The sequence below is a fragment of the Stegostoma tigrinum genome, chromosome 30, assembly GCF_030684315.1.
Source record: "Stegostoma tigrinum isolate sSteTig4 chromosome 30, sSteTig4.hap1, whole genome shotgun sequence".
NCBI classification, from domain to species: Eukaryota; Metazoa; Chordata; class Chondrichthyes; order Orectolobiformes; family Stegostomatidae; genus Stegostoma; species Stegostoma tigrinum.
Window position 1 is genome coordinate 26249943 of NC_081383.1, and position 11942 is coordinate 26261884.

At 42.2% G+C, this 11942-nt stretch overlaps 1 protein-coding gene across 2 annotated transcripts; it reads right to left on the minus strand.

Moving 5' to 3' along the window:
• Positions 1–913: 913 nt before the first annotated feature.
• Positions 914–10089, minus strand: ccl25b (chemokine (C-C motif) ligand 25b). Of its 2 annotated transcripts, none has more exons than XM_048559436.2 (5): positions 9954–10089; positions 8787–8891; positions 4637–4760; positions 3897–4029; positions 914–2660 (listed from the first exon to the last, which is right to left on the minus strand). In XM_048559436.2, the coding sequence occupies exons 2-5, from the start codon at positions 8848–8850 to the stop codon at positions 2655–2657; spliced, it is 327 nt and encodes a 108-aa protein (XP_048415393.1). In that variant the 5' UTR covers positions 8851–8891; positions 9954–10089; the 3' UTR covers positions 914–2654. The 2 variants fall into 2 exon arrangements, with proteins under 2 accessions (XP_048415393.1, XP_048415394.1); XM_048559437.2 differs by lacking the exon at positions 9954–10089 and adding an exon at positions 9819–9935.
• Between the last annotated feature and the right edge of the window lie 1853 nt (positions 10090–11942).

Genomic DNA, 11942 nt, shown 5'->3' on the forward strand with positions numbered 1-11942 from the left:
TTTGTTTTGTCATAATGGCCTGGTATGGCAACTGCTCTGCCCAGGACCATAAGAAATTACAGAAGGTAGTGACCATCACGGAAGCCAGCCTTCCATCCATGGACTCTAGTTACATGGCCCATTGCCACAGAAAGGCTGCCAACATCGTCAAAGATCTATCACACCCCGGAAATGCTCTCCTACAATCTTGTGAGTTTTGAGAAGATTTGTAGCTCAGGTTGAGGTTCTGGGTGGGAGTTTGCTCACTGAGCTGGAAGGTTGGTTTTCAGATGTTTCGTCACCATTCTAGGTAACATCATCAGTGAGCCTTTGGTGAAGCGCTGGTGTTATGTCCCGTTTCCTATTTATCTGTTTAGGTCTCCTTGGGTTGGTCTCTTCCAGTAGATACTGAAGCTTGAACATACGTGCCAGCATGTTGAGAAACAGTTTCTTTTCAGCCATTATTAGATTGATAAATGGACTCTCTAACTTTAAATAATACTGATCTTGCTAATGTTGATGCCCTGTGTGACGTAACCTATAAGCCTCTGTCTAAGTTTTTTTTCACTCTATGATCCTATATGTCCTTGCTTACCACGATCTGCCCGTACTGCTTATAAACAAAGCTTTTTACTGTACTTAGGTACATGTGACAATAAATCAAATCAAAGTTGACAACTTTGTATGCAGGCCATTTATGATTTGTACTGATTTCTGGAGTGTTGGCAGTTGCTAATTTCCTAGTTTTTGCACGGAATGCAAACTGGTGGAAATACTCATGCAGAGATAATGAGAATTGCAGATGCTGGAGAATCTGAGATAACAAGGTGTGGAACTGAATGAACACAGCAGGCCAAACAGCATCTTAGGAGCACAAAAGCTGACGTTTCGGACCTATACCCTTCATCAGAAAAAGAATACTCATACAACTGGATTAAAAAGAAGTTCAATATTTATTGAAGCACTGATACAGTCTCAACCATGTACATAATCAAAGTTATTTCAGAAGCCATACTCTACATAAAGCAGTTAGATAATCAGAATCAATTTTAATTCAGAGACCAGACTAAGTGACCAAAATTTTAGCTTGCTTGCTACCTGCAGACAGAGGCTTTGGCTTACTCTTTCACAACAAACTCTAAATTGACATCTGGAATGTGAGTGGAAAAGCTGAGGTTGCAATTGTTGCACTGTGGCAAGTGAGAAGATGCTTCCAAGTCCTGTTAAACATTGAGGAAGAAGCTTTCCACATTATGTAAAATACAGCTAAAAATCTGAAACACTGAGGGCAATTCTCAATAGCAGGCATTAACGGTCTTGCGAGGTGGTCATGTTATGATCTTGAGCAAAAATACCAATTGAGCCCATTAAAGATGAGAAGTCTCCATGGCTAAAAAAACACAAGTTGACGCACTAGACCACCCAGAGGCTCACTAAGGGGCTGATTAGTACATTGACATTTCACACTCATTTCTGCTGGAGCTGTGAAGATAGTTTAAGATAGATACGGTGACTTTCAAGCACACATTGTCAAAATGACACAGTGCTTGTTTAGAAATTCTTTGAAGTCTTGAGATGGAAATCCATCTTAAAGGAAGCACCAGGAGAAAGGGTCATAGTCATATTTGCCTGGATGAGAAATGGAAGATGCACATAAGGCCAGGCAGAGTAACACCAGGTGCTGCAATCGGGTGGGGTGAGGGGGCAAGCTGTTGTGTTTCCCCACTGTAAGTGCAGGCCATTCCTCATCCACTGGACGTCCTCCAACAAGACTACTAGAAACCACGTGCAACAGCCTGTGAGCCTACCCCCTTGGTCATTGTAAAAACCTGAAACATGTCACAGGGGACCAGCCAGAGAAGTCCTCATCTACTGCAAGGAGCTTCCATACACTGCTCCAAGGACATTGTTTCTAAACAGCACTGGGATGCCAACACTACAGGTCATCACTTCTAAATGAATTCTATTTTGTGGCAATCAACAATTGGGAGCAAAATGGTGTGATAAATCCATACTTTCAAAAAAGGCTTAAACAATGTCTCAGTAACACTGTCCCCGTTTAGTAAATGATTTTTACATTTCCAGTTAAAACAGCCCTACGTCACCATGAAATTTGTTTCCCTGACCAAGTCAGTCACCATCTTAAGTGGATGGCTATAGGAGCTGAATGGCCTATTTCCAATCCCCTAGTCAAAACGCAAAGCTTTATCTATCCTTTTGGATCCCAGTAATATCTGGATTTTTGATTGCAACCTGTCTCTCTTGTCAGTAATATTGATTTTCCTCAAGTGAATTGTACAGATCAACCAGCTAACAAAGAAAGAGCATTACAGAAAATAATAGCATACACCAATAGATAGCAACAGAGGTGTCTGTAGTTAAACATAGTGAATAGTGTCACAATTTAATAATTATGATTAAAGTGAGTGATGGTTCATTGAATATGGTGTTGCTGGTGATATGGCGTTGTAGCCTAATAGCACCTTTTCCATGTTGTTTGCTCCGGTCAGGAAGTTAGATTTTTCTAAATTATAGTTCACTGGTGCGGCTGCTTTCAGTACAGCCAAATACAATCACTTCAGCCTTGACTCAGTCAGATTGCAGAAAAGAAGCTGCTTCAGGATGTGGGGAGGGTGATAGATTAGCTTCCTTCCTCCCTGCTACTCAGAGCTTGGTTAATGCTGAAAAATGTAAAACAAGTTGATTTTCAGACACTCATTTGTAAGATTATCTGCATTCAATGGTGGGGGCAGCATCCACTCTTACAAGGATCTGCTCTAAATGAATGAAACGGTCAAAGCAGAACACAATCCTTATCAAACTAAAATGCATGCGATTACATTGACAACAAATAAATAAGAAGGTGACGGTCAGGATTTCTCAGCATCAAGGGTCAATCCTCCTATAGCATTACATGAGTTTTATCATAGAAATCTCACTCAGGTTAGAGTCTTTACTTAGCAGTTTAAGAGTTGTATATTTAATTTGTATGCATACATTATAAATACAAGGAAATAGTGAGGTGATAGAAAGAAATGAACATAAATTAGTGGTACAATGTGACCAAACCTTTGTAGCCCTTCCAAAACATTCCTGCATACCTGCACCATTAAATGGATTTGAAATGACATCTCAAATGTCATTCCTGGGTCTCTGCAGGAAGTGGAACCAAATCCCCTCTACAGCAAGATCCAGCTTTAGATCATAGATTTTTATGGGAGTCTTATTTTACCCAACGACTTTGTCCATTCCCTCCAATGTTGTAGGAGGAAAGGAGGGGCAGGGCTAGAAAACCAAAATTTTCAGCTATCTGCACGTCCTCAAACACCATCATCATCGTAGCTGATCATCGATTAATGGCTCAGACCTCCTGAAGACAATTCAACTTTTTTTTGTCATCTTATCAGCCCCTTACAAAGGTGACTGAAGGAGAAATTTTTGGCATCACACTCCCATGGTTCCATGAAGCCCAATTGACCTGCCTTTGGAAAATGCAACAGTTGCAGGATTTTCTGACACACTGGAGAGAACAAACTGCTTCTACCTCACTTTCACAACACTGGCATGTAGTTGAGATGTGGAAATGAGGTGACTTTGGGCAGTCCCGCAAGTACGCCAACCAAACAGTGCCATAGCAACAACCTCAAGTGAGGATAGACTGTGCCCCAAACCCTGTCAATTCCACTCAGATTTTAGGTCCACATTCATGAGCAATACTGGTGATCATCTAGAGCATTCACTAACAGCTTTTAGATGGACTGCCTGGACATTGGATTCCATGTCCCTGAACTTTCTACTAAGCAGGATTCTGTAGACTGAGTGCATCCTGAAACTACATGTTCCCTGTCAGTGTTTCTGCATCTCACATTGTCCCAGTGAGTTGCATTATCCTGGCTGTTGTGCACTTTACCACTTACTTTCAGATATTTGCAAGATTTAGAAAAACCCCTGCATCTTCTTCTGTGTTTTTTATTTTTTATCATGGCGATGGTATTTTTCACCCAGGTCTCTTTTGGATTCACACAAATGGTGGCACGCTTCAACTCCAGGCTGAAGAAATAGAAAAAGATTGAAAAATTGTATCATAAAATTAAAGACTGTCAAGGGTTGGAGGAAGAGATAGTAGGCCTGAAACATCAGCTTTCCTTCTTCTCTGATGTTGCTTGGCCAGTTCTACACCTTCTGATCTCAAAGGCTGGAGCAAGATGGGAGTTCACATACTGTCCCAAGGGGTGTGGGACACAGTTTAACTGGAGGTGGGCACAGCCTGACCCAGGTAGCGCAGCCTGACATTTTGGTGGAAGGGGTGTGGGGAGTTGGGCACTATCTGATACATGGGGGTCATGAAGTGGCATGAAGGAGGAGGAAGGGGAATCGCAGTCTTACACTATGGGGAGGACACAGTCTGACATGGGAGAAAATCGCAGTCTGTCATTGGGAGGGCATTATGGAAAATTCATTCTGAAAGTCTTAACATGTTTCCAGATATTTTCCCATTTTTTCCATGGAAACAATTTGCAGAGAGAGCTTACTAACATAGATTTAAGCTGTAAGTAATAAATATACTCTTGTGATGGTGGAGAGGCTAGACACTGACCTGGTCTGAGTGACCAGGGAACCAGGCTGTGTGCTATATGGGTTGAGTTTTTGGACTTACACTATTGCATGTAAGTTGCAGCTTCCACCTGTGGTCTGCTCTCGGTAACTGATGATGTTCTTCTGGATTTTGTGGTGATGCTTTACTTCGACATATTTCAAACAGCAGTCTTCAAACCAGCTTGCTGTTGAGAGGTAAAGGGTTGCATTAGTCAAGTAAGAGCAACTGCTTCAGTCTAACAGGCCAGTTTGAAACCATTTTCACTCTACATTCCCAGTGGTGACATGTGGTTTTACTCAATGTCATATCACTTCTTAAAATTTTGTTAACTACTCTATTATCACTACTAATGTGACATAGTACCCCGTTCTTCTGATGATTATCACTCACGCCAAGTTAATTTTCTTAATTGCTGGTTGTCACCTTGTCTGGTGACATTGACTTTGATGATCTAGTGCACAGATTTCAATTGCTCTTTTAAAATCCCACATTGTCCATGATCTGAACCCCCATCCACTGTTTGACCCAACAGGACGGCAGAACACAGTATGATACAGTTTATGCCCTAATTTATCTACCTGTCTCTTAACGAATATCTTAATTTTTTTCACAGCCAGACTTATATTTTGAATCAGTTATCATTATTGTTAAAGAGAATCAGAGATGTGATGCTATCAGATAACCACTGCAATGTTTTGGAAACTCATGTCTTGTTGGTTGTTGCTGGCGAAAAACAAAATGTTGGAAATAGAATCACCTTTAGCATTGTTATGCCCGCTTTTGGCATCTCTTGATCAACTAATTTTAAAACAAAATGCTTGTGTTAGTGCTGGGTTCAATTTTAGTATAATCAGAGCAAGATACGGGATGGTGTAGGGTTGGGATAAAGGTGGTGGGGTTGGGGGGTGGTGGAAATTGTCCAAGATTTGTGATGTTGATCACTGTCCGAGCAGTTTTATGGAATGGGTTATCAGATGCAGACAAATTTAGACCTGCTTGCACTGTATGCTTTACCTGGTTAAATAGTTTGCTGACACAAGAAGAATAATGAGCTACTGATAGATTATTGGCATGTATTAAATCACTGCACGATTCAGCCAAATGCTGTTGACACAGTATATGCTCGGCAGCACTTCAGGAATGAAAGATGCAATCAACTCAGGTGTAAATGTCCATATAAACCATGGGAACAATGTGTGCTATTGTTTTTTCCTTTGTTCCAATGCACGTTTCTATTCATTAGTTAGAAAAATGAGACCATAAGACTCTAAGACACGAGGGCAGAAGGAGACCATTCAGCCATCAAGTCTGCTGCACAACTAAATAAGGTCATGACGGATCTGATAATCCTCAACTCCAAGAATATCGGGAAAGTAGGACCAATCTGAAATGAGGAATTAAGAGGGCTAAAAGGGGTCATGAAATATCTTTAGCAAACAGGGTTAAAGAAAATCCCAGAACCTTTTATTGATACATAAAGAGCAAGAGGATAACTAGAGAAAGGGTTGGCCCACTCAAGGACTAAGGACGGAAGTTATGCAAGGAGTCAGAGAAATGAGTGAGATTCTTAATGAGTACTTTGCGTCGTTATTCACTGAGGAGAGGGACATGACCGATGTTGAGGTCAGGCATAGATGTTTGTTTACTCTAGGTCAAGTTGGCATAAGGACAGGGAAAGTGTTAAGCATTCTAAAAGGCATTAATGTGGACAAGTCCCCAGGTCTGGATGGGATCTATCCCAGATTACTAAGGGAAGCGAGAGAGGAACTAGCTGGGGCCTTAACAGATATCTTTGTAGCATCCTTGAGCACAGGTGAGGTCCCGGAGGACTGGAGACTTGCTAATGTTGTCCCCTTGTTTAAGAAGGGCAGCAAGGATAATCCAGGTAATTATTGACCAGTGAGCCTGACGTCAGTGGTGGGGAAGCTGCTGGAGAAGATACTAAGGGATAGGATCTATTTACATTTGGAAGAAAATGAGCTTATTAGTGATAGGCAGCATGGTTTTGTGCAGGGAAAGTCATGTCTTACCAACTTGATAGAATTGTTTGAGGAAGTGACAAAGTTGATAGATGAGGGAAGGGCTGTAGATGTCATCTACATGGACTTCAGTAAGGCCTTTGATTATGTTCCCCATGGTAGGCTGATGGAGAAAGTGAAGTCACATGGGGCCCAGGATGTACTTGCTAGATGGATAGAGAACTGGCTGGGCAACAGGAGACAGAGTTGTAGTGGAAGTGAGTTTCTCAAAATGGAGAACTGTGACCAGTGGTGTTCCACAGGGATTCGTGTTGGGACCACTGTTGTTTGTGATATACATAAATGATTTGGAGGAAGGTATAGATGGTCTGATTAGCAAGTCTGCAGATGACGCTAAGATTGATGGAGTAGCAGACAATGAAGGGGACTGTCGGAGAATGCAGCAGAATAGAGGTAGATTGAAGAGTTGGGCGGAGAAAAGGCAGATAGAGTTCAATCCAGGCAAATACGAGGTGATGCATTTTGGAAGATCCAATTCAACAGCAAACTGTACTGTAAATGGAAAAGCCCTGGAGAAAATTGATACACAGAGAGATCTGGGTGTTCATGTCCATTGTACTCTGAAGGTGGCAACGCAGGTTGATAGAGTGGTCAAGAAGGCATATGGCATACTTTCATTCATCGGACGGGATATTGAGTACAAGAGTTAGCAGGTCATGTTACAGTTGTATAGGACTTTGGTTCAACCACATTTGGAATACTGCATACAGTTCTGGCCACCACATTACCAAAAGGATGTGGATGCTTTGGAGAGGGTGAATAGAAGGTTCATCAGGATGTTGCCTGGTATGGAGGGCGCTAGCTATGAAGAGAGGTTGAGTAGATTAGGGTTATTTACATTAGAAAGACGGAGGGTGAGGGGGGACCTGATTGAGGTCTACAAAATCATGAGAGGTATAGACAGGGTGGATAGCAAGAAGCTTTTCCCCCAGAGTGGAGGACTCAATTACTAGGGATCATGATTTCAAGGTGAGAGGAGAAAAGTTTAAGGGTGATATGCGTGGAAAGTTCTTTACACCGAGGGTGGTGGGTGCTTGGAATGCATTGCCAGCGGAGGTGGTAGAGGGAGGTACAGTAGCATTGTTTAAGATATATCTAGACAGGTACATGAATGGGCAGGGAGCAGAGGGATTCAGATCATTGGAATATAGGTGATAGGTTTAGATAGAGGATCTGACTGAGTGCAGGCTTGGAGGGCCGAAGAGCCTATTTCTGTGCTGTAATTTTCTTTGTTCTTTTGTTCCACATTCCTGTAATTTCCTTATTGCCCTAATTACCTTATCTGTGACTGATTAAAAATGTGTTTATCTCAGCCTTGAATGTACTTAAGGATCCAACCTCCGCAGCTATCTACAATAAACTATCCAACAGATTCACCACATTTAGAGGGAAGGAATTTCTCCTCATTCTATATTTAACTGGGAGACCCCCTAACCTGAGGTTATATTCTGTGATTCGAGACTCTCCCACACTAGGGAATTGTCCCTCTGCACCTTACGAAGGGTTTCGACCCGAAACATTGACTTTCCTGCTGCTTCGGATACTGTCTGATCTGCTGCACTTTTCCAGGTCCACATTTATTGACTCTAGCTTTCAGCGTCTGCAGTCCTTACTGTCTCAAAGCCTCCCCGCATGGACCCTGTCAAGACCCAGATGAATCTTTTACATTTCAAAATTCTGACAATGGAGTGAAAATGGTTAATTAATCAGGTAGGATGGACAGACCAAAAATGATCATGTGAGAAAACCTCCCGAAGTATATCTAACCTCAGCGGGCAATGTGAGAAATGAACATTTCAAATTCCCATCCCACCCCCGAGACAAAAGGGAAAAATCATCATTGAGACTTTTGAATTAAAGGATAGATTTTTAAAAAGCCTTGTTTGACTATTATTTTTTGAATGAACCAATCCAGGTATCCATGTCAGGTGCCAAGAAAATGTAGCCATTAATAAAGAGTCTACAACAGAGCCCAGTCAGCAATATCGTCAGAACAGCGTCCACATAACTCCAAAGCCTGAGGAAAGAGCGAGTGAGAGGAATTCATTGCACTGTAACAGCCACACACACACAATTACACACACACAATTACACACACACCTTTAACAATTGGTTTTTGAAATTTTGAAAGTGAAAGTTTGAAGATAAAAGCATTGCACTGAAACACTCACCTTGCGCAGTGCTCAGGTAGAAGCAGACCGTCATCAGAACTAGGGCAAACAGTTGGAGCCTCATTCTTTTTCTCCCAAGTGTGAATTCACAGGGACACCTACTAGCTACAGGAAGACAACATAAAAGGTAGAGTCACTCCCAGACGCTATCTATTATTACTGCTTGCTCTACTGTTGTGTTGGAACTCAGAGCAGGCAGGGTTTGGAGGATCGCTGCTGACTTTCTACACCTGCTTAGCGAACACTTTCCTCTCACCCCTGTCGTGAGTAACGGATTTGGAGTCCCTCAGCAATGTTGCTAAGACCACAGGGCAGTGCTTTTCAGTCAAGGGCTACCAGAACCTAAAAGTTCTCCAATCCAAGATAAAGGGATTCTGCACAACCTTCGGGTCACTTGAAAACTACCAAATGTTTCAAAAATATTGTATATGAGTATATATTAGCTGTTACATTTACAAGTAGTATTATTTAATTTAAAAGCGTTTCACTTCGTTTCATAATATATAGGCAGTGAGGAGTGGTGAGCATGGTGGGGTGCGGCGGATGGGGTTCAGAAATTCACAATAAAATTAAACAGATTTGTTGTCAGTGCCTGGCGGTGATGTGCTGGGCTGCAGTTGATGAGGGTGTTGATATACATGGTTCTCAGTTTGAAAGCCTTCCTAGTCACCGCTCTTTCCTTCTTCCTTATCAATATCAACGACTTGGAGGTGCAGGTCTTGGACTGGGGTGGACAAAGTCAGAGCCACACGACCACGAGATTATAGTTCCAGCAGACTTATTTGAAATCACAAGTTTTCAGAGCCGACTCTGACCTTATCAATATCAACAGCACCGCTTTGCCGTCAGGTTCACTCCCGGCCGGGAAGAGCAAAGATTTGAAACCTTTGATCTCCCTTTCCTCAGTAGTGCCCACCTGAGAACTGTCTGTTTAAAGGAGACAGGGCGAGACGCCTTTGCAAATCTGAGAGCCGAGGAGGAAAATAAAAAAGTGCTCATTTTGATACATTTATACTAAATTTAACACAGTACCTCAGTGGGAATAGAGCGAACGCGTCTCACATGACGACTGTGAGTCACTATAAAATTGAGTGAAGATTCAGTCAACTGCCTGTTAAATCCCTGGCTGTCCTCTATGAATCGAGTAACACTAGAAGTTTCACTTACCTTTCAACGCAGTTCCTTCCTTTTCCAGGCAACACACGTGAGTTTTACCTGGACAGAAGAACCGTTCCTTTTATAAACATTATTAGCCCCACCCCTACAGCAAGCACCCCGAGAAACTGCTGACGAAGTATCAATCGATGTTACTTCCAGCACTCCGGCTTTTACTGCACAGCTTGCTGCACTGTCCAGTTCTTTTTATCAAGCGTGAAATTCCCAAACAAAACAGCGTTTATATTGCAGCCAAGCGAAGCTGAGTTTGCTTACTGCACATACTGAGGGTTGACAGGTAGCCCGGTACAACTGGCTATAGATCCTGTTCCACTCGTAAAGCAGACACCTGCTATAAAGGCCACTTTCTATTCAATAGAATCACTGAAATCGGAAACCTAACATTGAACTGGACTCCGTAAACCCCTACCCCCACCGCAGTAATCTTAGAAGGACCTACTCCAACCCCGGGCCATCCATGTGTGCGTTAGTCATTTTGCGCTGAGGTAACTCTTTCGGTGAGCGTGGATTGTACTAATATATGAATCAGGATTTACCGCCTCGAGTTCAGGCTAAACCTTTTTCAGGCTTTGCTGCAGAAATGCTAAATATTTAAACGGACCTGGGTGACTTTGTGCCCCAGTTACTGATGGAGAGCATGCGGGTGCAGTAAGCAGTTTGGAAGGCAAATTGTATGTTGGTCTTCATTGCTAAAGGGTTGAATAAGGATGCGAAGAAGTATTACTTGAGGAGAGATTGGATCAACTGGACCTGTATTCACTGGAGTTTAGACGAGCAAGGATCTAGTTAAAATATATAACACTTTGATAGGGCTGCCCTGACTGGATGCAGGGATCCCCCAGCCAGGGTTTCAGAACAAGGAGTTGCAGTGAGAGGATACAGAGTAAGGTATCTCAGACTGAGATGAGGAGAGTTTAGAATTGCAAGTTGAATCACATCATTCTACTTTCATTGTATACATGCCTTTCAGCTTCCCCTTTGGTTGAGGGTGACCTAGTGAGCTGGTAGCAAAGACAAACCCTTATGACATGTGGATGCTTTAAAATACTCATTGACAAACTGGCCCATTGCCTGGGATTACACGCTCTGGGATTCTATGCATTGCCGAGATTTCTTTTTGTGATGTAATCACTGCTTCAGATGTGTGATCCTGCAGTTTTGCAGAATACTGTCAGTCTGGAGTATTAATCTACTATTTTCGTGAACACCTTATCTGTGTTTAAAGAGGTCCATTCCTAGTTGTTCCCCTGGTCTAGATGAAAAGGAAGATTACATCAACAGTTCTCTTATCTCCTGTAGGTGAATAGCACTAGTAAACGGCCCTTCCAATGATTTTGACACACCTGTCCACCAAACAGAGCCTCTTACTCAGACCTCCGTTGTGCAATCGGTCCAGTATATTGATTCTTAGAATGACCAATCCTTCATCATAAATAAGTAAATCATCCACTACACCGAGGTGTCTTCTCTACTCATTGTCTGAGAATGGGGTTGCATGACATGTATGCTGGCCATTTTTTGGTGCAGCACTCTCTGACCACAGCACATCCTTCATCAGGTTTCTGTGTATCTCTAATTTCACACAGTCACTAGATTGTTATTGGTAGATTTGTGGTTATTATTGCTGTAAAGGCTTCCACTTCTTCAGTGAAAGTTACATCTCCCTGTTCAGACTTTTCCGCAGGAATATAGGATAAAGCATTCATGATATTCTGCTGCTTTTCTGGCACCAAATTTCATCCTCCTCAGTCTGAGTTGATATACTTATGGAGGAATTTTGCTGACCCGTTAGAATTCAAGAGTGTCAATACGAGTTTGTGATCTGCCTTTATCTTGAATTAAAACCCAAAAACATCATCTGCAAACTTTTCACAAACCAGCATGGCAGCTAACGCTTCTTTCTCAATCACTGCACATTTCTGTTCAGTCTTTGAGATTGAATAAGATGCACAGTAAACTGGCCCATTCTTTCCATCTGTC

Bases quoted from the DNA above. Each gene is read 5' to 3' on its own strand.
- ccl25b (XM_048559436.2), bottom strand. From the start codon at position 8,850: ATGAGGCTCCAACTGTTTGCCCTAGTTCTGATGACGGTCTGCTTCTAC. The intron at 4,761-8,786 runs GTGAGTGTTTCA...ACCTCTCAACAG, and splicing joins CTACCTGAGCACTGCGCAAG to CAAGCTGGTTTGAAGACTGC. The intron at 4,030-4,636 runs GTAAGTCCAAAA...CTATTTCTTCAG, and splicing joins TGCAACTTACATGCAATAGT to CCTGGAGTTGAAGCGTGCCA.